This window comes from Vicia villosa, linkage group LG1 (genome assembly GCF_029867415.1).
Source record: "Vicia villosa cultivar HV-30 ecotype Madison, WI linkage group LG1, Vvil1.0, whole genome shotgun sequence".
In the NCBI taxonomy this organism is placed as follows: Eukaryota; Viridiplantae; Streptophyta; class Magnoliopsida; order Fabales; family Fabaceae; genus Vicia; species Vicia villosa.
In genome coordinates, this window is record NC_081180.1 from 167,431,775 (window position 1) to 167,454,799 (window position 23,025).

A 23,025-nucleotide genomic window follows, 5' to 3' on the forward strand; every position below is an offset into this window, starting at 1 on the left:
GTGGGCTGATCTTCTGATGGTTACTCAGAAGATAGTGTTGACCAGAAGATGTTACCTTCTGGGTCCCATTAGCTTAGCTGTTTAGTAGTAAGGATACTTTAGTATTTTGTAATACTGTACTGTTTGTACCTTAAACTTGTTCACTAAGTTTAGTCTGTTAGGGCCTACGTGGCAAGAATTTTGTTTTGTATAAATAGCCTTGTAGTAGCTATCATTTATAAAGATCAACAACTTTATTCTCTCTCATTAATCTTTGCGCCGTTATTCTCTTTGTCATCATCTTTATTCTTTGTGCACCAACAGTGTGTAGGACTATTCATGGTATTGTTAGACGGAGAAAACCGAATCGAATTAAAATTATTGATTTGGACTGAAAAGTTTGAATTTATTCAGATCCGAAACGAATTAAAATTATTGATTTGGTATATCGTTTTGAAAATTTGAACCGTACCGAATTGTTAAAATATTTTTTTTAAAAAAAATTAAATGTTGTTCTTAGTTTTTTTTTTAATTTTGGTTCGGTTCTAGAACGGTTTGAATAATATGATTTGGTTCACTAACCAAACATAACGATTTAGATATTTTAATTTCACTTCGGTTCAATTATTATTTGTTTAATAACCCTAGAGATGGGGTCATGATGATGAGGATTCCAACTCGGCCTATTTGACCCTTGTAGAGTCGTGTTTATGTGCTAAGGATTATTACAAGAAAAATTCTAAGGTGAAGTCATCAAATTAACTTTTTTGGTGAATTCATAAATTTGACCAATCAAAAATTAGTATTGACTTATAATTTTTCAATTTTAATTTAGTCAATGTCACGCAAGACTATATGGTACACATCATTACTGTGTACCCTCCGTGTATCTCATAGATCAAAATCTTGAATCTTCATCTTCTACATCTAAATCAAGATTTCATTTTCATCTTCATCTTGTACATCCATAAGTCTTCACTTTCATTCTGATTCAAAAAATATGTTCAAAAAATTTTATGAACTCAAGAACACAAAAATGGCAAAACCATAATTCTTAACTGTTTCGAGCAAATGAATACACCACTAGAAGCGGAATTTCACCACAAACATGATTCTATAATTAGTTTTTCATAAAACCTCATAACCAAGCCGAATCGAGTGTGTTTGTGTTCGAGTTTCACGCCACTTTTTTTGCTTCGATTTTTTAAATTCATGACTTGTTTTGCAATTTTGAATACATAATTGAAATTGTGGTGAAAATTTGATTCCAACGGTATATTAATTCTGAATTAATTCGATGATTTTTGGATTTTTTTTCAAGAACTCTCATGAACTCAAGAACACAAAAATGGAAAAAAAATTATGATTCTAAGCTATTTCAAGCAAATGAATGCACCATTAAAAACATAATTTCACCACGAACTCTATTCTATAACTAGTTTTACATAAAACCTCATAACTAAGTCGGATCGAGTGTGTTTATGTTTGAGTTTCATGCAACTTTTTTTCTTCAATTTGTCAAACTTGTTTTGAAATTTTGAATACATATTTGAAATCATGGAGAACTTCCTGTTTCAACGGTATATAATTTATGAATTAATTAGTTGATTTAGTGATTTTTGAATTTTTTATTTATTAGATATAATTGAAGATGATGAACACAAAATGATGATTACAGGTTTTAAACCGGATTGAAATGATCCGACTAAAGATTGATGATGATTATTTTAAAAAAAAATTAAATTAAAAAATTAAATTCACCCTTAAATTAATTCAAAGTGTAAAAGTTACATATCTCTCATTTCCAAATGATTTTTTTAAAGTTGTCATTTTTACAACTTCACCGTAAAAATTCGCTTACTATAATATAATGTCGTCATTCGACTCCTTTCTTTAGTTTGGAAGAGTTGGGCTCCTCCTAGAATGTCTATTTATTTTTTGACAATTACTCTTTTATAGAATACCCACTACAATAAACATATTTTGGCGAAGTGGTTTTGACACATGGTAGGTGGGACTCATATGCATTTTTAGAGAGAGAATGTCCGACTTCTCTCTAGAACTCCGCTAGTACTCAGTTTTTTGACAATGTCGTGGCAATCGGTGGGGAGAAGAAACTTCAAACATCTGACGTCTTCGTGGGATGTTTTTCCGGCAGGAGGCAGGTTGTCTAATGTTAACAGAGACGCTTTAACCTCAATCTTTTTTTCAGAATTTCCTGATAGAATTCGCTTTTCGGATATTTTTGTGTTGTTTGGTTGTGTGGGAGAGATAGTTGAGGTCGTGATTTCTCCAAGAAGGAATAAGTATGGGAAGAAATTCGGGTTTGCTAGGTTCGCGGAGGTAGAAGACGGGAGGGTTTTAGCTGTGAAGTTAGACAACATCATGGTGGACGGAAGGAAGATTCACGCAAACTTACCCCGTTTTGCTAGATATGATGTTGTCAAAGGTGGAAACGGAGGTGGGGTTTTTGGCGCTTCAGGTACCAGATTTTCTAATGTCTCTCGGAAGCAACCAGTTGATAATCCAGTTAGGGCAGCTAGTTTTTTCAGTAAGGGGGGGCGGTAGCTCGTTTGCAGATGCTGTTAAAGGAGACAATCCTCATTGTCATCTTAGTTACACAACTACTCCCGCCTCCTTAGCCATATTCAAGAAAGCATTCATAGGTGTGCTTGTGAATTCAGGAATGTCTTATAACATCCAAACTAGTTTTGAGGTGGAGGGGTATTTTTCCATTAAGGTTACTCCCATGGGAGAAAATCTCTGTCTTTTAGAAGATTTTGAGGAGGGAGCTATTCGCGACCTCATTGAAGAGGGAAGAAGCTGGTGGTCTCAATGGTTTTCAGAAATTAGAGAATGGAGGGAGGAAGATGTAGATCCAGAGAGAGCAACTTGGCTAAGGGTTTACGGTATTCCTTGCCATGCTTGGAACTTCGATTTCTTCGAGATGATAGCCAAGACGGTAGGAAAGTATGTGTGTTGTGATGATAGCACTATGAGGGGGGATCATATGGATATTGCTAGGATTTTGGTTAGGACCACGTGCGCCAAAGTCCTTAACGAATCTTTTAGCGTTCGTATCAATGGTGTTTCCTTCAGGATCAAGCTCACAGAAGACACTCATGGTCCTTTGCGTATTAACCTGTTTCAGAAGGACGTAAACCATGTCGGGTCTTTATCTTCTTCTGAATCTGAGATAAGTAGGGAAGATTTCCATTGTTCCTCGAGTGAAGACGGGGAGCTCCGTTCTTCTTTCAAGGTTCAAGATACCCCTGCTGAAAATGTATCTATTCCCAAGATCAATAGGGCGGCGGATGTGGCGGCTCAGGGGGCTAAGGTTGACATGTCGAGAGGGAAACGTGCAGATGTTGTTAAGGAGGCAAAAGGCAAAATCTCTTTCGATTCAGCTATAAAGTGTGTCAGGGAGGATCATTCTTATGGTAATGTCAGAGGGGGGGGGGGGGTCAAGAAGAGTTTTCCTTCTTTTGAGGAAAATGACAAGGACTTTTCGGTGGACACTTTTTTCAAGAACGAGGACGTAGCTGAATGCTGCAAAAGGGGAGATGTTGACGCGGGCAACATTGCTTTGGCCAAACCTAGGGCCAAAAATGTGGGCCTGGTGGAGGATTTTTGTGGGCCTATAGTGAGTAAGAAAATGAGGCACAAAAAACGTTCCCTGGTTGAAGTGGATATTGGGCCTTCTTTTAAGTTGGACGGTTCTGCGGGCCCAATCCTGTCTTTGAAGAACGACAAGGTTGGGAGGACGTCTTTTTTCACCGATTCCAGTGTTCCTTCTCCTACGAGTTTCCAAAGCGTGAGTAACAGTTTTTTAGCGGGAGCGATTCTTTGTTGCGATCAGGTATCAGACCAGGACATAGCTAAAGGCAATAACAGATTTAGGAATCATCTCGATTCGAATGTTGGGGAGAAATTGATGGATATTATCTCTAAAATTGGGGTTACATCCGGCGTGGGGGAGATAGACTACAGAAAGAAGATTCTGGATTTGGAAGATGGCATTAGAAAGAAGACGGAAGGGAAGAGGGAATCAATCAAGCTGGGTCAATGATTGTAGGGTCTTTCAACATCAGGGGTGGAGGCAGTAAGATTAAGAGGAAGAGAATCAGTCATATCATTTCAACAGGTAAAGCAGACATTTTCCTGATTCAAGAATCCAAGCTAGAGGTGGTCGACCAAGGTATTATTACGAGTTTGTGGCCCAAAGAGAAGGTGGGGTGGTCTTTTTCTGGTTCTGATGGTGCTTCAGGAGGGTTAATCATTCTATGGAGGGAGGAGGCTTGTGAGGTTCTTGCGAGTTTTAAGGGGAACGGTTATTTAGGGATAAAAGTCATCAGGAAGGGGAAGACTTGCTATGTCGTGAATGTATATTCTCCCTGCTCGAGCAAGCTTAAAAGGAGGTTATGGAGGGATTTGCTTGTGCTTAGATCAAAATTCAGTGATGGGGATTGGTGTCTAGGGGGGATTTCAATGCGGTGACAAATGACAAGGAAAGGTTTGGTTCGGTTCTTAATAGCAGAAGCAAAGAGATGAGGGATTTTGCTGATTTCATCTTGGGCTCAGGTCTGATTGACGTTCAATGTAAAGGAAAGCGGTTTAGCTGGTTCAGCGGTGACGGAAGATCGATGAGCAGAATCGACAGGTTCTTGTTATCTAATTCTTTAATTGCTGAATGGGGGGTTACAGGGCAATTTATTGGTAAAAGAGATGTTTCTGATCACTGCCCGATTTGGTTATCGGTCGACTTCCAGGATTGGGGTCCTAAACCGTTTCGGGTTAAGGATAAGTGGTTCGAGAATGCTTCTTTTTTACCATTCGTGGAGCAGGTTTGGAATAATTGTAAGGTAGAGGGCAGGAGCGAATTCATTTTGAAGGAGAAGCTTAGATTGATCAAGATCAGCCTCCGGAAGTGGGATAGGGAAGTTTACAATAAGATTGACTTAGATATTAAGGAGGGAGTGGAGGAGATTAATGAGTGAGATTTATTACTAGAAAGCTGCTTGGAGAACATGTCTAAGGAGGTGGTGTTAAGGAGGAGTGAGGCCATTAGCGAGGTTTGGAAGAAGTTACGGTTAAAAGAAAATTTCCTAGTTCAGAAGAGAAGACTGGATTGGGACAGGCATGGTGATCTGAATTCTAAATACTTTCATAACTGTTTGAAGGAGAGATATAGAAGGAACCATTTAGGCCCTGTTCACGCGAGGGGTACTTTGTTGGAGAAGGTTGAAGACATCAAAGAGGAGGTTAGGGGGTTCTACTGTAATCTTTATTCTGAAAGCGATCTAAATCGGCCGTCTATTTCTGGTATTTGCTTCAAATCATTGTCGATGGAGGACAGGGATCTGTTGGAGGCGCCTTTCACCGAACCAGAGATTAGGAATGCGGTTTGGGAGTGTGAGGGTTCTAAAAGCCCAGGGCCAGATGGATACAATCTTAATTTCATTAAGAATTGTTGGAGCTTTCTTAAAGTTGAGTTTATTCGGATGTTCACGGACTTTCATTCCCATGGGGTTCTGTCTAAGGCTATCACGTCGTCCTTCATCACATTAATTCCAAAGAAAGATATTCCTATGGATCTAGGTGACTACAGGCCTATATGCCTCGTCGGTTGTATTTATAAAGTTTTGGCTAAGCTGCTCGCCGGTAGATTGAAAAGGGTTTTGGGTTCGATTGTGTCTGAATCGCAAAGCGCCTTTGTGCCTGGGAGGCAACTTTTAGATGGGGTTCTTATAGCCAACGAGGTGTTAGATTGTGCTAAGAAATCCAAACGTAGTTGCTTGCTCTTCAAAGTCGACTTCGAAAAAGCATACGACCGAGTCAGCTGGAAGTATCTTAGAGGGGTCATGAAGAGGATGGGTTTCGGAAACCGTTTGATGATTTGGATGAATGCCATAGTCTTCACTAGTTCGATGTCCGTTCTTGTCAATGGCAGTGCGACGCTCGAATTTAAGGATAGTAGGGGCCTTCGCCAAGGTGATCCTCTATCGCCTTTCTTGTTTGTTTTGGCTGCTGAAGGCCTCAACGGGGTCGTGTAGAAAGCGTGCTCCGTAGGGGAATTTGAAGGTTTTAAGGTGGGAAAAGGGTGTGAAGTCAGTATTCTACAGTTCGCCGATGACACTCTATTACTCGGGCCTGCTTCTTGGAAACAGATTTGGACTTTAAAGGCAATGCTTCATGCTTTTGAAGTTGCTTCGGGTCTAGCTGTGAATTATAATAAATGCCGTTTGATAGGAATCGATCTCTTTGACCGTTTCTTGAAAGCAGCCGCTAGCTTTCTTTCTTGCAGGATCAATGATAGCTCTTTCAATTTCCTCGGGATCCCGATTGGCTGCAACCCGGGGCTTCGTGAAACTTGGGCTCCTCTTCTGCGGAAGCTGAAAGCTAAACTGGGTAATTGGAAAAATAGATTCCTAAGCTTAGGCGGCAGAATAACTTTGCTGAAGTCTGTTTTATCAAGCATCTCTATTTTCCAGTTGTCTTTTTATCGGGCTCCGAAGATCGTTTTTAGGGACATTCAGAGAATTTAATCTAGTTTTTTGTGGGGAGAAAAGGATGGAAAGAGAAAAGTTCACTGGGTGGGGTGGGAGAGGATCTGCAAATCACATGGGGACGGAGGTCTGGGGGTGAAGAAAGTGGACATTTTCAACACATCGCTTCTGTTAAAATGGGTGTGGAGAATCTTGAAGGGTGAAAACTCTCTGTGGATGAAGCTGATGGAAGCTAAGTACGGCAATATTCGGTGGGAAGTCACCGCTGGCCCCTCAGTCAGATTTTCGCGTTTAAACTCGGTTTGGTGGAAAAACTTAATAAAACTTGAGTCATCGCTTCCGACGACGGTGTTGGCAGACAAAGTGAGGTATGTCCTTGGGGATGGAAATTTAATCTTTTTCTGGGATTCTGTCTGGCTGGGAGATGCTTCTTTCAGAGTATCTTTCCATGACCTTTATGTTATTAGTAAGAAGAAAAAGGCGAAGGTAGGAAAAATGGGAGAGTGGGTTGGAAATATTTGGGTCTCGGGCGATCTGGGATGTGAGGACCAGCTTTTGGAAGGGGCGGTCGGGGGGCTGTTGCTGCAGCAACAGCTTCTTTCAGTTCTTGGTTTTGTGTCGCCGGATCAGAATCGTACCGATACGTTGTCTTGGAATTACGATGTGGATAAGGATTACACTTCGAAGTCCGGTTACGATCTTTTGATTTGCAGAGGAATACCGGAATGGGAGGAGGATGATAAAGCCAACACCTTCGCGGATTTGTGGTCCATGGATATCCCCTTCACTGTTAGAGCTTTTATCTGGAGGTGTTTTCTCAACAGAGCCCCTACAAAAGATCTGCTGCTAACTCGCGGTATTTCTATTCTTAATGATGACTATAATTGTGTTTTCTGTTCGGAGAATCAGGAATCTTTAGGCCATCTTTTGTTTAGCTGTTCTGTGTCGACTCAGATTTGGAAAAACATGGCGGAATGGACTGGTTTGGATCTACTTTTTGACCCTTGTATTTGGAGGAATTTTCTGGTTTGGGGCAATGGCGTTAGGAGGTACGGTATAAGTAGGAGGAAGACGGGAATTATTTGGGCAGCGGTGGTTTGGGAAATTTGGAAGTTGCGGAACAAAATTATCTTCAACGGAGGCATTTGTAATATTAACGATCTTTCGTGGAATATTAAACTGTCGGGGTGGAAGTGGTTGTCTATCGGTAAAATTGCGAACACCAAGTGTAATTGGAAGTAGATCTCACTTGGTTTGTAATTTTCCCTTTCTATTTTTTTGGGCTCCTCTTCTTTTGTAAGTGGGTTTTGAGTACCCCCAGTACTCTTTTTCAATGAATTCCTTGCTTATAAAAAAAATGTTTTGCTAGGATTCTTTGAAATCATCCCGTCATCTTTTTGTTATTTATGAGATAACAGCGAGTTTGTGGTATGAGATTTTTAAGCGAGTAGGGTGGAAATTGGTATTATCATGATAATTAGTTTCTTTGTTATAAATATTTAAGTTTATTGAGGGTGAGGACAAGAATATGACTGATCTAACTATTTGTTTATTTGGTATTTTAGGTAAACAAATCATGAGTTTTAGTTCATTTGTAGAATCAACGAAAAAATTCTATTAGACACTTTATGTGAAAAGTTTGAGAAAGCGTATTAGTACTTAAAAGTTTTAATGTTTAAATTTAGAGTAATTGGCCAAGAATTTGAAGAATTAAATGCATAATTGCTTAAAACGATAAAGTAAATGAAGAAAGAAAGTAAAACAATTGAGTAAAAATGCTTAAATCAAAAGTGGGACATAAGTTCATACATTTTATTTTTACAAATTATGTATTTCTATGACTTGGATGTGTGAATTTTAAAGAGAATAGAATGGAAATGTGAACCTTCCTTCCAGAAACGAAAATTTGTTTATATACTTTATATATTTTTAACTCCCGACAATGCTTACTTATTTACAATCATACATGTACACTTTTACACGGACTTTCGTCCTTCGTTTTGCTTCCATGTGTCTTTAGTTCTTGAACTGCTACAAAACCGCTACCGTAGTCGAAAACAACTATAAGTCATCCAACTGCCTTTATCGAAAAGTCCATTGGTCGAAACTTGTAATTATTGTTCGAAAACATGATTTAGCTATCTATACTTAGCCTGTATATTTATCTCACATCCACATTCGTGTCGAACATGTTGAGTCGAAAATTTCAGGCTAACAGATGCCCCCAAAAATGTCATTGTCGATCATATTTTCAATATGGCAGAAAATAGAAATTTTTAGTAAACTCACAATAGTATTCAAACCGTCATGCATACGTCATTGTCATCATGACTACCATGGCCTAGTCGTAAAGTGGGTAATGTGTGTGCATCTTCCATCATGGCTCCAATTTCCAAGGCGATTGTAGGCCACACAAATAAAACATATTACTCCCTCTGTTCCTTTATAATTGTCACTTTTGTGAAAAAAACTTGTTTCTTTTTAAGTGTCACATTTCAAAGTTCAAGAAAGTATTTTTGTTGTTTTGTCAAAATTACCCCTAATCATTATGATAGAGTCAGAAAAAGTTAAATAAAGTATTAAAAATTTTAGGATATTATTGGAAAAAGAATAATCATTACTTAAAAAGTAACCATAATTATTGGTTATCTTGGTATGTGGAAAAACTTAAAAAATGACAATTATAAAGGAACAGAGGGAGTAAATAAAAGGAAATCATTAATTAGTCATGTTTTAAAACAAATAAAAGACACTAGTATTTAATTTCAGAGAGAAATTTGAAGAGTCTCTTTTATAATAGCTATATAACTCTCTCTTCTCTTCTTTCTTCCATTTAACTTTTGCTTTTTCTGAACCTTTAAAACTTTTTTTACTGCAACATTCTTTTTTATTGTTCTTCTACTCAAGTTCTCAAACAAATGGCTTCTACTTCTGGCCTTGGAAAATAAACCAAAATTCCTTCTGCTGCTAATACCCGGGGACATGTCTTCTCCAGCAATCCCTCTTACGTTCCGGAACCATCCATGGAAAAAGAAATTTTTTATTTGGGCTTCCGGAGTACTAATTCCTTTTTCTCTTGTAGGTACTACACATGCATTTATGGATCCTCTATCTAAATCATTTATGAAGCCTAATAAATTAAAGGTATTTTTCTCTAGTTTAACTTACTACAAACCTCATGCATTTCCAGATAAAGGTTTTGAATTAGGTTTCAAGGAACAATCCATCGTGTTTTCCGTTTCTCTCCTTCTACTCATAGCGAACCTTGCATCAACTAGCTAAATAGAGTAGAGAAGGAGAAAAGACATATTTGGAACCCCTTTAGATTCTAATCTCTTGGGTAAGATACCCATTAACCAACGGTTCAAGATTATTAGCAAAAACAGAAGCTCTCATTCAAGACCTCCATTTTTCACTAAACTGAAATATAATTAGCATATAATCTAGAAAGTTCCAACTAACAGTGTCATATAGTTTCTCAAAATCCACCTTAAAAATGATAAGTTCTTTTAGTTTTTTTGGCCAAGTCGACCACTTCACTAATAACCACGCTCCATCAACAATCTTCCCTTAAGGAAAGTCAATTAGTTAGGACATATGAGCTTCTCCATCATTGACCCAAGTCTAATAGCCAATGCTTCGGCCACTAACTTATACATGGATCCCACAAGAGATATACGTAGAAAATCTCCCAAATAAAAGGGAGATTTAATCTTAGGGATCATAGTAACAAAGTAAGATGCAAAGGTTTCAGATGAAATTGATAAATATGATCTCCATATCAACGCTGAGAAGGTTCTAGAATCTTTTCAAAAGGGAAAAGTTAAAATCATATGGATTTGAACTTTACTTTTGTTCCCATCGCACTGGAATACTGTATAATCAAACTCTTGAAAGCTAAAAGGGATTGATAAAATTTTTTTTATCATCATCTGAAAGAGAACGGAAGACTACACCATTTAGACAATGGTCTATCAACAGGCTTTGATATAATTAAGAATTGTTATACGAAGGCAATGAAAAATATATTTTAAAAACACAACCATCATATTATAATATTGTATGATCATATACATTTTCAAGACTTGATAATTAAATATAACTATGAATAAGATTTAGCCGTAAGTTAGGAACATGTATCAGTTTGTATTTTCATCCTTTGCACCTTAATTAGTCTAATGCTCATCTCTGGCCATCTAAAATGGTCTGTAATTGTTGAGGCCGACAAGGGACAAAAATAGCTCCTTTCTGTATGAAACCATACTCCTCACGAGCTTGATCGAGTAGTCCCAAAAATTCAGGATCACTCAAGTACTCCAATCCAATGATAAACCTTTTTATTTCTCCATCCTTCACTGCAATAACAGTAAAATATCCTTCCCTAACTTCTTCTGCCACCACCAACTCTTCATTCAATCCGTGCCTTTTGTGTACAAAGTGTGAAATACCCTTTTGGATCTTCCCAACAAAAGAATGAACCATCTTTAACTAGTTAATGATGATAGCTTAAAAGATGTTTTAGTTAGTGAACTTGAAAAGCTTCTAAATTTTTGAGTTTGGAGTTGCTACATTCACATTCTAAGTATGGGTATTTATACTGTGAACATGTGTAGTAGTTAGCGCGTGGTTGTCATGTATTCATTGTTATCTATATTATTGAATGAATATTATTGACAGGTCAACTTCTTTGTTTCCCATACGCGCTAAGCAGCTTGTATTTTTTCGAAGAATGGAAAGATCTTGTTGTCCCTACTATCACTTTGTAGTCATTAGTCATACAAATAGTAATATCCAAGAGTGTAATACAATAATGTGCTTGTGTTGAATGGAAAGTTTCTTAACAGCCACGACAATCTTTTTTATTTTATTAAGATCAACCTTTCTGAACATGCATGAAGTCTCTCCCATACTAGTCTTTGAATACAATATGTGATGTGGACCCAAAATTCCAAACCGAGTTGAAAATATTTAACAGTATATTTGTTAGGTGGGATTTTTATTTCTAATTGCATTCAAGTATATATATTTCTTATCAGATTCTTGGCAGTGTGATGACGATGAGGGTTTGTTTGTCGTCAACTTGGCCTATTTGGCCCTTACTTGCTACTGATTTCTCTAACTTTGTCCGTGGATTACTCTATTTGGTTTGGAAAACTTGAGCTCCTCGATGCATGTTTTCTTGTGACAGATACTCTAAGATAGGATACCTATCCGAAAAAGCTTTTTTTCACGGAGAGTGGTTTTAACATATGGTGGGCCTATGAATGTGTTTTGTCAGCATGACGATTTTAAAAAACGTTCGCCATCGCGTAAAGACTTTCGCGATTTCAGCAAGTATATATGTTGCGACATTGAATGCGATTGTCGTGGTGTAAAATAACCACTATTTGTTCTTTAACATAAAAGCAATAATAATGATATTGGTATATGCTGATAGCGTTTTGTCGAAGCCGTTTTCGTGGTGACAAACCGTTTTTCAAAACCTTGGTCAGAAAATCTTTGAATCATCCTGTCATCTTTTTGATACATATGAGTTAGCAGCGGTGTTATAGTAATTTTTAGCAAGTAGGATGGAAGTTTGTGTTATGAGGGGAGATGGTTTCTTTGTTTGAAATATTTTGATTTGTTGGAGGTAGGTTCAATAACATAATTGTTCTAACTATTATTTGACATGATGTGGTTTCGAATTTCTAAAACTCTTGAAATGACTTATTTATGTCGATGTAACTCTGGTGTTGGCCATTGATAAGAGTTAGTTGTAATATTGACAATCAACTCTTATTCTTTAGTGTATGACTTAGATATTAAGGTTCCACCCAATGACTTGTCCAACATGTTTATTTATTTTTTGATTGTAAACATAAACATTCATTAGATGAAAAAGAGTCAGTACAAGCATTGTGAAAAAAAAATGTGTAAGGGCATTTTCCATCCACATTTTAAAACTAACACTAATAAATAAGTCAATCAGGATTTGGACAACAAAAATTTTAAGAAGTTAAAAAACAGTGGAGCATTACAAATCCAATTTCTTGATCCAAGCAACCCATCAAGTATCTTCCACAAACGATAAAGGAGTTTGGGAACCACAATCTTTAAATCTATACAGTTACGGATCATTTCTTTGACTTTATCACACACAGATCGATTATACGGATTCTCTAACTTGAAAAAACTCACCATCTTTGAAAGAAGCATTTGTTGAGTGGGAGAAAGAGTCTGGCTTGTAATTACCACACTTAGAGTTTTACTCAAAAACACATTGTCTCCATCCAAACCTCTTTGGGACATTTCAACAAACATCTTGAATACACACTTAAAATAGACTAGACAACATAACATGCAACACTGAACCAGACAGAAAACCAGAATAACAATAAACAGAGAAACAATAATCAATACCCAAACACCATTTCTCGTCGATATCGAAACTTCTTGTGGCGGCGGTTCTGGTGGAGGTCGTTTGTCGTGTTGCTGTTCCAAATCTTTGGCCCCATGGTTGGTGAAGTTGGACTTGGATTTACGGCTGTGAACACCTGATGGTTGTTGACGGAGAGGGAAGAAACCATGATGGATGTTGAAGGAAGGATATGGCAAGAAACCATTAGAGAAGGATAGTTCAAAGGAAAGGAAGTAAGAGATGGAAAACCCACAAAGGGAGAGAAACCTCCACTAGGGATGAGGGAGCCTCCATGATGAAGGAGAAAAGCTCCGAAATCGGAGAGGAGACGGAGGCGGCGCTGTGGTACCACAAAGTAAAACCCTAGTTTTAGAGAGAGGGCAGAACTTCTCTCTCTAAAACTCATCTTACTGCGAGTTAAACCATAACATGTTTATTGAAGATGCACAAGACCATTGAAAAAGTTTCTGATTGAATATGGATTGGAATTCCACAATGAGGACATTGTTTTTAGCATCTCCTTAAATCTTCCTCAAGCATAAAAAATGATTCTTCCCCGTCTTATTTAAGTGAAGTGATATCCTTCCTCATTTTTGTATTTGTCACGGGAGAAAAATATTTAACTAGAAAATTTTCATTCAAGTCATTCCATGTGGCTATGGAATTTAACAAACTCTTAAGTCTATCCCTTAGAGAGATTGAAAACAACTTATGCTTGAAAATATCATCAATTATTCCTAGAATCCTGAAAATACTTTTAACTTCAAAGTATTGCTTCAAATGCATATAAGGATGACCTGTCTTGATAAATGAGTATTGATAAATAGCTTTGATGCATTTGAAACTTTATTAAATTGAACTCAAATTGTGCTACAATGATCTCTTGCCTTATGATACCTATTTTCATGGCATTTGGATCAAAGGCAGCATAGTCGCAGATATTCCTAAATCGATTATTGGAAATATTACACTACTACAAATAATACATTTTATGACAAGAATTTCACCTCATGTAACAAAAAACCAAGGAATAATACTAGTGCGCACCATTTTTTTCTTTTTAAGAAAGCAATCTATTATGTAAATTTTAGTAGAACTACAAGGGGTACACTAATTCAGTGTACATGTTTCAAATCTCAGCAAAAGCAGTTTTTGTTTTTATTTTAGTTTTTTTATTATTAAATAGTATATTCCATCGGGTTCTCTAATAACTGAGGTGTATGATACCCAAATTTGATTATAAAAGGATTCATTCACTATGTTTTATCCTAAACCTAACTCATATATACAGTCGTGTCATACTCGTAAACATCATTCTTTGGGATGAATTACAAGACAAAAAAAATTATTTAGTTCTGTGCTGTTGTTCTTCTAACACCAACCTTTGAAAAATGTGTTTTCTGTTCATGCAATCTATCTCATATAATGGTGTTGTTTTTGTTAGTGGTGGTGTTTCCACCTCTTGCCAGTGTTGAATTGTAAAAGGAAACATAATTATATTTTTTTAATAACACCCCAATATTGTAAATCAAAGAAAACATTCTATAACATATTTCTTTCTTCGGTTGACAACGTTGAAAAATTTATTCTTAATCATACGACTATTTATTTTGGATATTGTTCTTATAAAACATATTTGGACTACCTCCCGGAAGCAAATCCGGCGAGGTTTCAACTGTATAAAGTGTTTGAAGGGGTATTAGGGATAAGGATGAAGGGTCACCATTGCTGGTGACCTCCAAGGTTTCAATACTTTTTGTGTTCTTCATTAGTTTAGGCCCCGAAGGGAGATATTGGATAGTTTGAGGGATTCGGGTGTCACGATCATGGAATGCCTGCACCCAAGATGATGGTTTTGCTTGTCCCTCAGGTGGAAGCCCCTATTTATAGTATAAACATTGATCTAATAACCATTATGCCATTTCATAACGCTTTTAACCGCCCCTCATAATTTCAGTATTTATCATAAATTTTGTAACCGACCTTTAAGTGTTGTAACGGCCTAAATCTGAGACGTGTATTAACCCGGGTCCGGGATATACATATCGACCCGTCTCTTGAGAACTCCTATATGGACAGCCGGCCTTGTCACCCGTCTTTATAGTTTGACCTAAGTATTTTTAACATGTACATATATAGTCCTTTGTTTGATTATTGCAACACTCAGAGATAATGTTGGTTTTCTTACATAATCTCTTATCATGTAATTGAAAATTTATTTTATTTATCTAATATGTTTTTAATTTATATAAGAAACAAGTGCATGCATTATCAAACATTTAATCTTCCCCAAGATTCAATAAACGAGGATCCAAAATTTGATATTCACCCCAGATTTACAATAATGGTGATGAATCGGAATCGGAATTTGTCAGACATTTATACTTGTAGATTGAAATAATAATATTGTAAAATAAAGACTTTTTATATTAATAAAGTAAGGAATGTTGCGGTAAAGTAGCACCTTTACAAAAAACGAATAAGCAGTTATTGGGGATCGAACCCACTACAAGTTTAACCTTTCCCCTCTGTGGAGTTTCAATTGAGAGGTAAAGTGACACACTTTTCATGACGTTCTTTGTTACCTCGCCTTTGAAAACGAGGTAGCACCTCATATCAAACCGAGATTAAACGTTGTTTTCTTAGTAGTGACAATGATATCTTGTTATGGTATGTCTTCTTCTTTCTCTTGTTGATAGTCTTCAAGCTCAATCTCAACTTGTTAAAATTAGGAGCAAGAACAGAGGTTCCCAGTACTTGATGAGAAAATTGAGATGTCCTTAAGAGTTGGAAAGTTCTCTATGACTCAATGGTCTACTTTATATATTCGAGATATCAACCTACAATTGTAATATTGAAGGATAGAAAAACACTTAGAAAGGGGGGGTTTGAATAAGTGTAGTCTTAAAAACTTGAACGATAAAAATAAATTGCACAGTTATTTTTATCCTGGTTCGTTGTTAACTAAACTACTCCAGTCCACCCCCATGGAGTGATTTACCTCAGCTGAGGATTTAATCCACTAATCGCAACAGATTACAATGGTTTTCCACTTAGTCCGCGACTAAGTCTTCTAGAGTATCCTGATCACAACCTGATCACTCCAGGAACAAATGCTTAGACACAAGCTAAGACTTTCTTAGAGTATCCTGACCACCACGTGATCACTCTAGTTACTTACAAATTAATGTAATCAATTCTAAGAGTATTACAAATGCTTCTGAAAAGCTATAATCACAACAGTGATATTTCTCTTAACGTTTAAGCTTAATCTCACTAATATATTACAACAGCAATGTAGCGAGCTTTGATGAAGATGAAGTTTCTGAGCTTTGAATTTGAACAGCGTTTCAGCAAGTTTTTCAGAATAGTTTCGTTCAGAATTGGTTCAGAGTTGTTAACCTTGCTTCTCATCAGAACTTCATATTTATAGGCGTTTGAGAAGATGACCATTGAGTGCATTTAATGCTTTGCGTGTTCCGTACAGCTTTGCATTTAATGTTTCACGCTTTTGTCAACTACCTCGAGCCTTGTTCACGCTGTGTCTACTGACGTTGCCTTTAATAGCTTCCAACATTCCTTTTGTCAGTCAGCGTAGCCTGCCACCTGTACTTTCTTCTGATCTGATGTTTGTGAATATAATATTTGAATATCATCAGAGTCAATCAGCTTGGTGCATAGCATCTTCTTGTCTCCTGACCTTGAAGTGCTTCTGAGCGTGATACCATGAGAACTTCAGTGCTTCTGCTTCTGATCTCAAGTTCTTCTGATGCTTTCATAGACCCATGTTCTGATTCTGCCTTGACCATCTTCTGATGTCTTGCCAGACCATGTTCTGATGTTGCATGCTGAACCTTCTGAGACAAAGCTTCTGAGCGCTGATTTGTTCATACTCTTTATATATTTCCTGAAATGGAAATTGCAATGTATTAGAGTACCACATTATCTCACACAAAATTCATATCCTTGTTATCATCAAAACTAAGAATATTGATCAGAACAAATCTTGTTCTAACAATCTCCCCCTTTTTGATGATGACAAAAACATATATAAATTATATGAATTTGCGATCAGAAAGAGCAGACGGCTAAAGACAAATTACACAGCTATAGCATAAGCATGTGAATATGTCTCCCCCTGAGATTAACAATCTCCCCCTGAGATGAATAATCTCCCCCTGAAATAAATACTCGAAGAACTTTAATAATAAAAGACTTCCCTGATTATTTCGGTAGAGACGATCACATAAGCTTCTTGCTTCTGATAATTCATAGCTTCTGACTTCTGCTTCCATTGGACAGCTTCAAAACTTGAATTTCTTTAGATCCCTAGAACACTCACAGCTTCTGATTCCTGCTTCCATTTAGGACAGCTTCAGAACTTGAATTTCTTTGATCTTCAGAACATTCACAGCTTCTGATTCCTGCTTCCATTTAGGACAGCTTCAGACCTTGAATTTCTTTGATCTTCAAAACATTCACAGCTTCTGATTCATGCTTCCATTTAGGACAGCTTCAGAACTTGAGTTTTCTGGATCTTTAGAATATTCACAGCTTCTGATTTCTGCTTCCCTCGGATAGCTTCAGAGCTTTGAATTTCTTCTTACATCACTTCATGCTAGATTGTATCAGAACATTGTTGAATGTACCAGAGCATCATCAGAGCATCTCTACATCCTGAAATGTTACAGAACAAAACTAAACGACAAAAGTCAGCATGAATGAGTTAGAACATAAAATGTGTATCAGAACACAAAATATGTATCAGAGCCATATAAGCCATATAGAATATATCAGATCCAATAGAAAATGTATCAGAGCAAATAGACAATGATTTGGATCATATTCTATTATCAGAATTTTTGATCATTCTTCCTTCTTGCTTCTGATTCTGAAGCTTCCTAGCACTCAGCTTGCTTCAAGAATCCATGAGCTTGATTCATCATCTTGTTGCTCCTCATGTTGATCTTGAATCTTTGATTCCTGCAACAACACAACTTAGAAACATATGAAGCTTGCAGCTTCTGTTAGAAATGTGGAGCCTTTTTGCTCGGTAACTGATAATATTAATCAGATCATTTATCATATATTTTCTCCCCTTTTTGTCATAACATCAAAAAGAATGTAAAAGATTCAGATGTAAAGCAAGAGACAAAAGGAAAGAAACATAAATAACTTTTCATTGATTTCAACAAGAAGGATTACAAAAGAGGAATGCAGGAAAACAGATGCAACAAGGAAGGAAAACTACAAAGACCAAAGGACTAAGACCCTAGCCTACGCAAAATCCGCGCCAGAACATCATGAATCCCGTCAGTGCTTGTAGCTTGCCTTGCCATGAACGAGCGAAACTCAGCATTGGCTGCTTCTTGCGCGTCCAAACGAGAAGCCAGCATAGCTTGATTCTGATGAAGAGCTTCCAAGGTCTCCATCAGAGCTGAGGTTTCACCAGAAGAAGAGGCACCAGAATTTCTGCCAAAAGGGACAGAAATCTCAGCAGGGCGCTCTTCTGGAAGGTCTTCAGCTTGTGCATCTTCCATCTCCTCATCTGAGTCTGACTCAGAAGTAGCCTTAGCATATTCTGGTTCAGGCAACACAGAAGCTCCAACTTCCAATGCCTGAAGAATAGCTGCCAGGTTTGTTGGAGGAGTAGGACCAGCAACTTCAGCAGGATAGACCACTACTGGAAAGACCATGTGAGGTGCTTTTTCAGAGGGGTTCATTCTGAACCAGTTAAACAGCCACTGAAAGTCTCCAGTCAGCACAGGATACCATGGTCTCCATACCACGATGTCTCTGCAAGGATTTTCTTCTTCCAACTCATCTGCAGGTATCCTCTCTTCAAGAACTCTTCTGTTCCTGATGAGATGGTGATAGCTGCTTTCACCAACTTCCAACCGAAGACCACGAACACCAGGTGCTTCAGACATGATCCTTCTCTGAATGTCTGTAGCCCTAACCAGAAAATCCTGACGAAAGGTATCCCAAAGGTTGCATGTAGCATACTCATCCAGATGGTTAAGGTGAGCAGCACCCAGAATCTCCAACCAGCTATTTACATCAGAATATAAAAGCTCCAGAAATGATTGAGAGGTAGGGGTTGGAGGGTTGACAGTGAACCTGGAGTCGGGAAAAACAACACTGTAGGGGTTAGGTGTTCTGGTGGGAAAAGGGTGTGAGAGAGATGAGGAAATATCTGAGGGATAGGTTGAAGGAGAGGAGATATCAGATGGTGAAGAAGGTGGTTCCGAAAGGATGAATGAGGAGGAAGAGGTGGTGGAGGTCTGTGAAGAGGGAGGTGATTAAGGGGTACCGTCGAGGGGTTGATACACACGTCTAGAGTAGTTTCCAGACATCATAGCTTCAAACGGGTTCACTTTGAGAGGGTCATAGGTGATCCTTACTCTTTTTGGTTTGGTTTCTTGTTCATCAGTTGCCTTTCTCTTTTGTTTTCGATCATTTTCTTGATTTCCAGAGCTTGACGATGGATTCATGATGAAGTTGCAGATATTGAAAACTGCTAGGGTTTATGATATGAATGCAAAGAGAGAGAACGAAAAAGAAACTGAATGCAAAGTGAGAGAAATATAAGAGGGAAAAGAAATGTTTGAAGAGTATAAAAAGAAAACTGAAAAAGAGTAAATAATGGATAGCATTTAATGTTACGTGACGTGAGGAGAGATAATAATGACAAAAGACGAGATTTGCACAGTTACCTAAGTAGACGTCCCCTCAACTGCACGCACGCTTGTCCAGAAATAGTGAACACGTGTTTACCATCTGGATAGTCAGTTACAGCTGTTTTGCTTTTAAAGAGATTCTGAATCAACTTAGACAATGAATCGTTAGTAATAACTGAATCACAATTTCTAATTGATTTCAATCAGAACTTCTTATAAAAACAAATATCCAATTTCATTTCAGAAGATACTCATACATAAGATCTTCTCATCTTCTCATTCTGGGCATAGATCCATACTGATATTCTTCAGAATGAACTTAAACCTATCTTCAGCAAGGGGTTTTGTAAAGATATCAGCCCATTGATGGTCTGTATCCACAAAGTTTAAAGATATAACACCCTTCTGAACATAGTCCCTTATGAAATGATGTTTAATCTCAATATGTTTAGCTTTTGAATGTAAAATAGGATTCTTAGATAAACATATAGCAGAAGTATTATCACAGAAAATAGGAATGTTACTCTCATATATCTGTTAATCTTCCAGCTGACTTCTCATCCAGAGCATTTGTGTGCTACAACCAGCAGCAGCAACATATTCTGCTTCTGTTGTTGAGAGGGCAATAGTAGCTTGCTTCTTGCTGTACCATGAGATCAGATGACTTCCAAGAAATTGACAACTTCCAGAAGTGCTCTTTCTTTCTATTCTATCTCCAGCATAGTCAGCATCACAGAATCCTACTAAGTTGTAATCTTTAGATCTTCTGTAAACTAAACCAACATTAGTGGTACCTTTCAGATACCTTAGAATTCTCTTAACCGCTGTTAAATGAGATTCTCTTGGATCTGATTGGAATCGAGCACACAAACAAACACTAAAGAGAATGTCAGGTCTAGAAGCAGTTAGATATAGAAGAGATCCAATCATACCTTTGTACAACTTCTGATCTACCTTCTTACTTACCTCATCCTTACCCAGTACACATGTTGGATGCATAGGAGTTTTGGCTTCTTTGCTTTCAGAAAGATTAAACTTCTTCAGAAGTTCTTTCACATACTTCGTTTGATGAACATAGGTTCCATCGGAAGTTTGGTTGATTTGAATCCCAAGGAAATACTTGAGTTCTCCCATCATGCTCATTTCAAATTCAGCCTGCATAGCCTCAGCAAACTCCTTTCCAAGTGTAGCATTAGATGTTCCAAAGATAATATCATCAACATATATTTGACAAATTAAAATATCCTTTTTAAATGTTTTACAAAAGAGAGTAGTGTCCACTTTTCCTCTAGTGAAACCATTTTCCAGAAGGAAAGAACTCAAACGTTCATACCAAGCTCTGGGAGCTTGTTTCAATCCGTATAATGATTTCTTTAATTTAAAAACATGATTTGGAGACATGGAGTCTTCAAAACCAGGAGGTTGATGGACATAAACTTCTTCATCTATGTAACCATTTAAGAAGGCACTCTTAACATCCATCTGATAAAGAGTGATGTTGTGTTGAGTGGCAAAAGAAATTAATAGACGAATAGATTCTAACCTGGCCACTGGTGCAAAGGTTTCTGTGTAGTCAATCCCTTCTTGCTGACTATAACCTTGAGCAACTAGTCTGGCTTTGTTTCTTACCACTTCACCTTTCTCACTTAGCTTGTTTCTGAAAACCCACTTAGTACCGATGATGTTAAATCCTTTTGGTCTAGGAACCAAGTCCCATACATCATTCCTTGTAAACTGATTTAGTTCTTCTTGCATGGCAATTATCCAGTCTGGATCTTCTAGAGCTTGATCAACAGAAGTTGGCTCGATCAAAGAAACAAGACCTAATTGACATTCTGCATTGTTCTTAAGGAATGCCCTTGTTCTGATAGGATCATCTTTCTTTCCAAGGATCACATCTTCTGAATGAGCTGAAGCAAGTCTAGGTGATCTTCTGATAGTTGGTTCTTCAGAAATTCTCAGATTCTCTAAAGATGCAGCAATTTGATCTTCTGATTCATTGCTTCTGAGACTGCCAGCTTCTGCAGCTTTGCTTCTTGGTTCTACTGCTTCTGATATATCAATATCAAAATCTGCAAAATTCTCAAACTGCTTTGGTTTTTCAAGACCAAGCTTATCATCAAACCTGATATTGATTGATTCTTCTACAATCAATGTTTCAGTATTGTATACTCTGTAGCCTTTAGAGCGTTCAAAATATCCAAGAAGAAAACACTTTTGTGCTTTAGAGTCAAACTTACCAAGATGATCTTTAGTATTCAGAATAAAACATACACATCCAAAAGGATGGAAATATGAAATGTTGGGCTTTCTGTTCTTCCACAATTCATAAGGAGTCTTATTTAGAATAGGTCTGATAGAGATTCTATTCTGAATATAACATGCAGTGTTTATTGCTTCTGCCCAGAAATGCTTAGCCATATTGGTTTCATTGATCATGGTTCTGGCCATTTCTTGCAGAGTCCTATTCTTTCGCTCTACAACTCCATTTTGCTGTGGAGTTCTAGGGCAAGAGAAATCATGGGCAATACCATTTTATTTGAAGAACACCTCAAAGAATTTGTTCTCAAATTCGCCACCATGATCACTTCTGACCTTTATGATTTTGCACTCTTTCTCAGATTGAATCTGAGTGCAGAATTCAAAGAACACTGAATGAGACTCATCCTTGTGTTTCAAGAACTTTACCCATGTCCAGCGGCTATAATCATCAACGATGACTAATCCATATTTCTTCCCTCTGACAGATGCTGTTTTGACTGGGCCAAACAGATCAATGTGCAAGAGTTCTAACGGCCTTGAGGTAGAAACAACATTTTTAGACTTGAATGCAGGTCTGGAGAACTTGCCCTTCTGACATGCTTCACAAAGAGCATCTGATTTGTATTTCAGATTTGGGAGTCCTCTGACCAGATTTAGTTTGTTAATTTGAGAAATCTTTCTCAAACTAGCATGTCCTAATCTTCTGTGCCAGACCCATTGCTCTTCAGAAACAGACATAAGACAAGTCACCTTCTGCTTCTCAAGATCAGAAAGATCAATCTTATAAATGTTGTTCTTCCTCTTGCCTGTAAATAGGATTGAGCCATCCTTCTGACTTACAGCCTTGCAAGACTTTTGATTGAAGATTATATCATAACCATTGTCACTTAATTGACTTATGGACAATAAGTTATGCGTTAATCCTTCAACAAGAAGTACATTAGTTATGGAAGGAGAGTTACCAAGACTTATGGTTCCAGAGCCAATGATTTTGCCCTTCTGATCTCCTCCAAACTTGACTTCTCCACCTGGTTTAAGCACCAGGTCTTGGAATGTAGACCTTCTTCCCGTCATGTGTCGCGAGCACCCATAGTCCAGGTACCATGACATTTTGCTTTCTGTCCTCTTTGCCGCCAAGGATATCTGCAACAGAAATTATCTTCTCCTTAGGTACCCACAATTTCTTGGGTCCTTTCTT

The 23,025-nt window shown here is 37.5% G+C and overlaps 2 protein-coding genes across 2 annotated transcripts; one reads left to right on the plus strand and one right to left on the minus strand.

Moving 5' to 3' along the window:
• The first annotated feature begins 6,710 nt into the window (after positions 1–6,710).
• On the plus strand, positions 6,711–7,727 carry LOC131659006 (uncharacterized). Its single transcript, XM_058928255.1, has one exon. The coding sequence runs from the start codon at positions 6,711–6,713 to the stop codon at positions 7,725–7,727; it is 1,017 nt and encodes a 338-aa protein (XP_058784238.1).
• A 2,940-nt stretch (positions 7,728–10,667) lies between these two features.
• LOC131659015 (auxin-responsive protein SAUR32-like) lies at positions 10,668–10,967 on the minus strand. Its single transcript, XM_058928261.1, has one exon. It carries the CDS (start codon positions 10,965–10,967, stop codon positions 10,668–10,670), a length of 300 nt encoding a protein of 99 aa, XP_058784244.1.
• Positions 10,968–23,025: the final 12,058 nt, after the last annotated feature.

Coding starts and splice junctions, on each gene's coding strand:
- LOC131659006 (XM_058928255.1), top strand. CDS start 6,711: ATGGAAGCTAAGTACGGCAATATTCGGTGGGAAGTCACCGCTGGCCCC.
- LOC131659015 (XM_058928261.1), bottom strand. CDS start 10,967: ATGGTTCATTCTTTTGTTGGGAAGATCCAAAAGGGTATTTCACACTTT.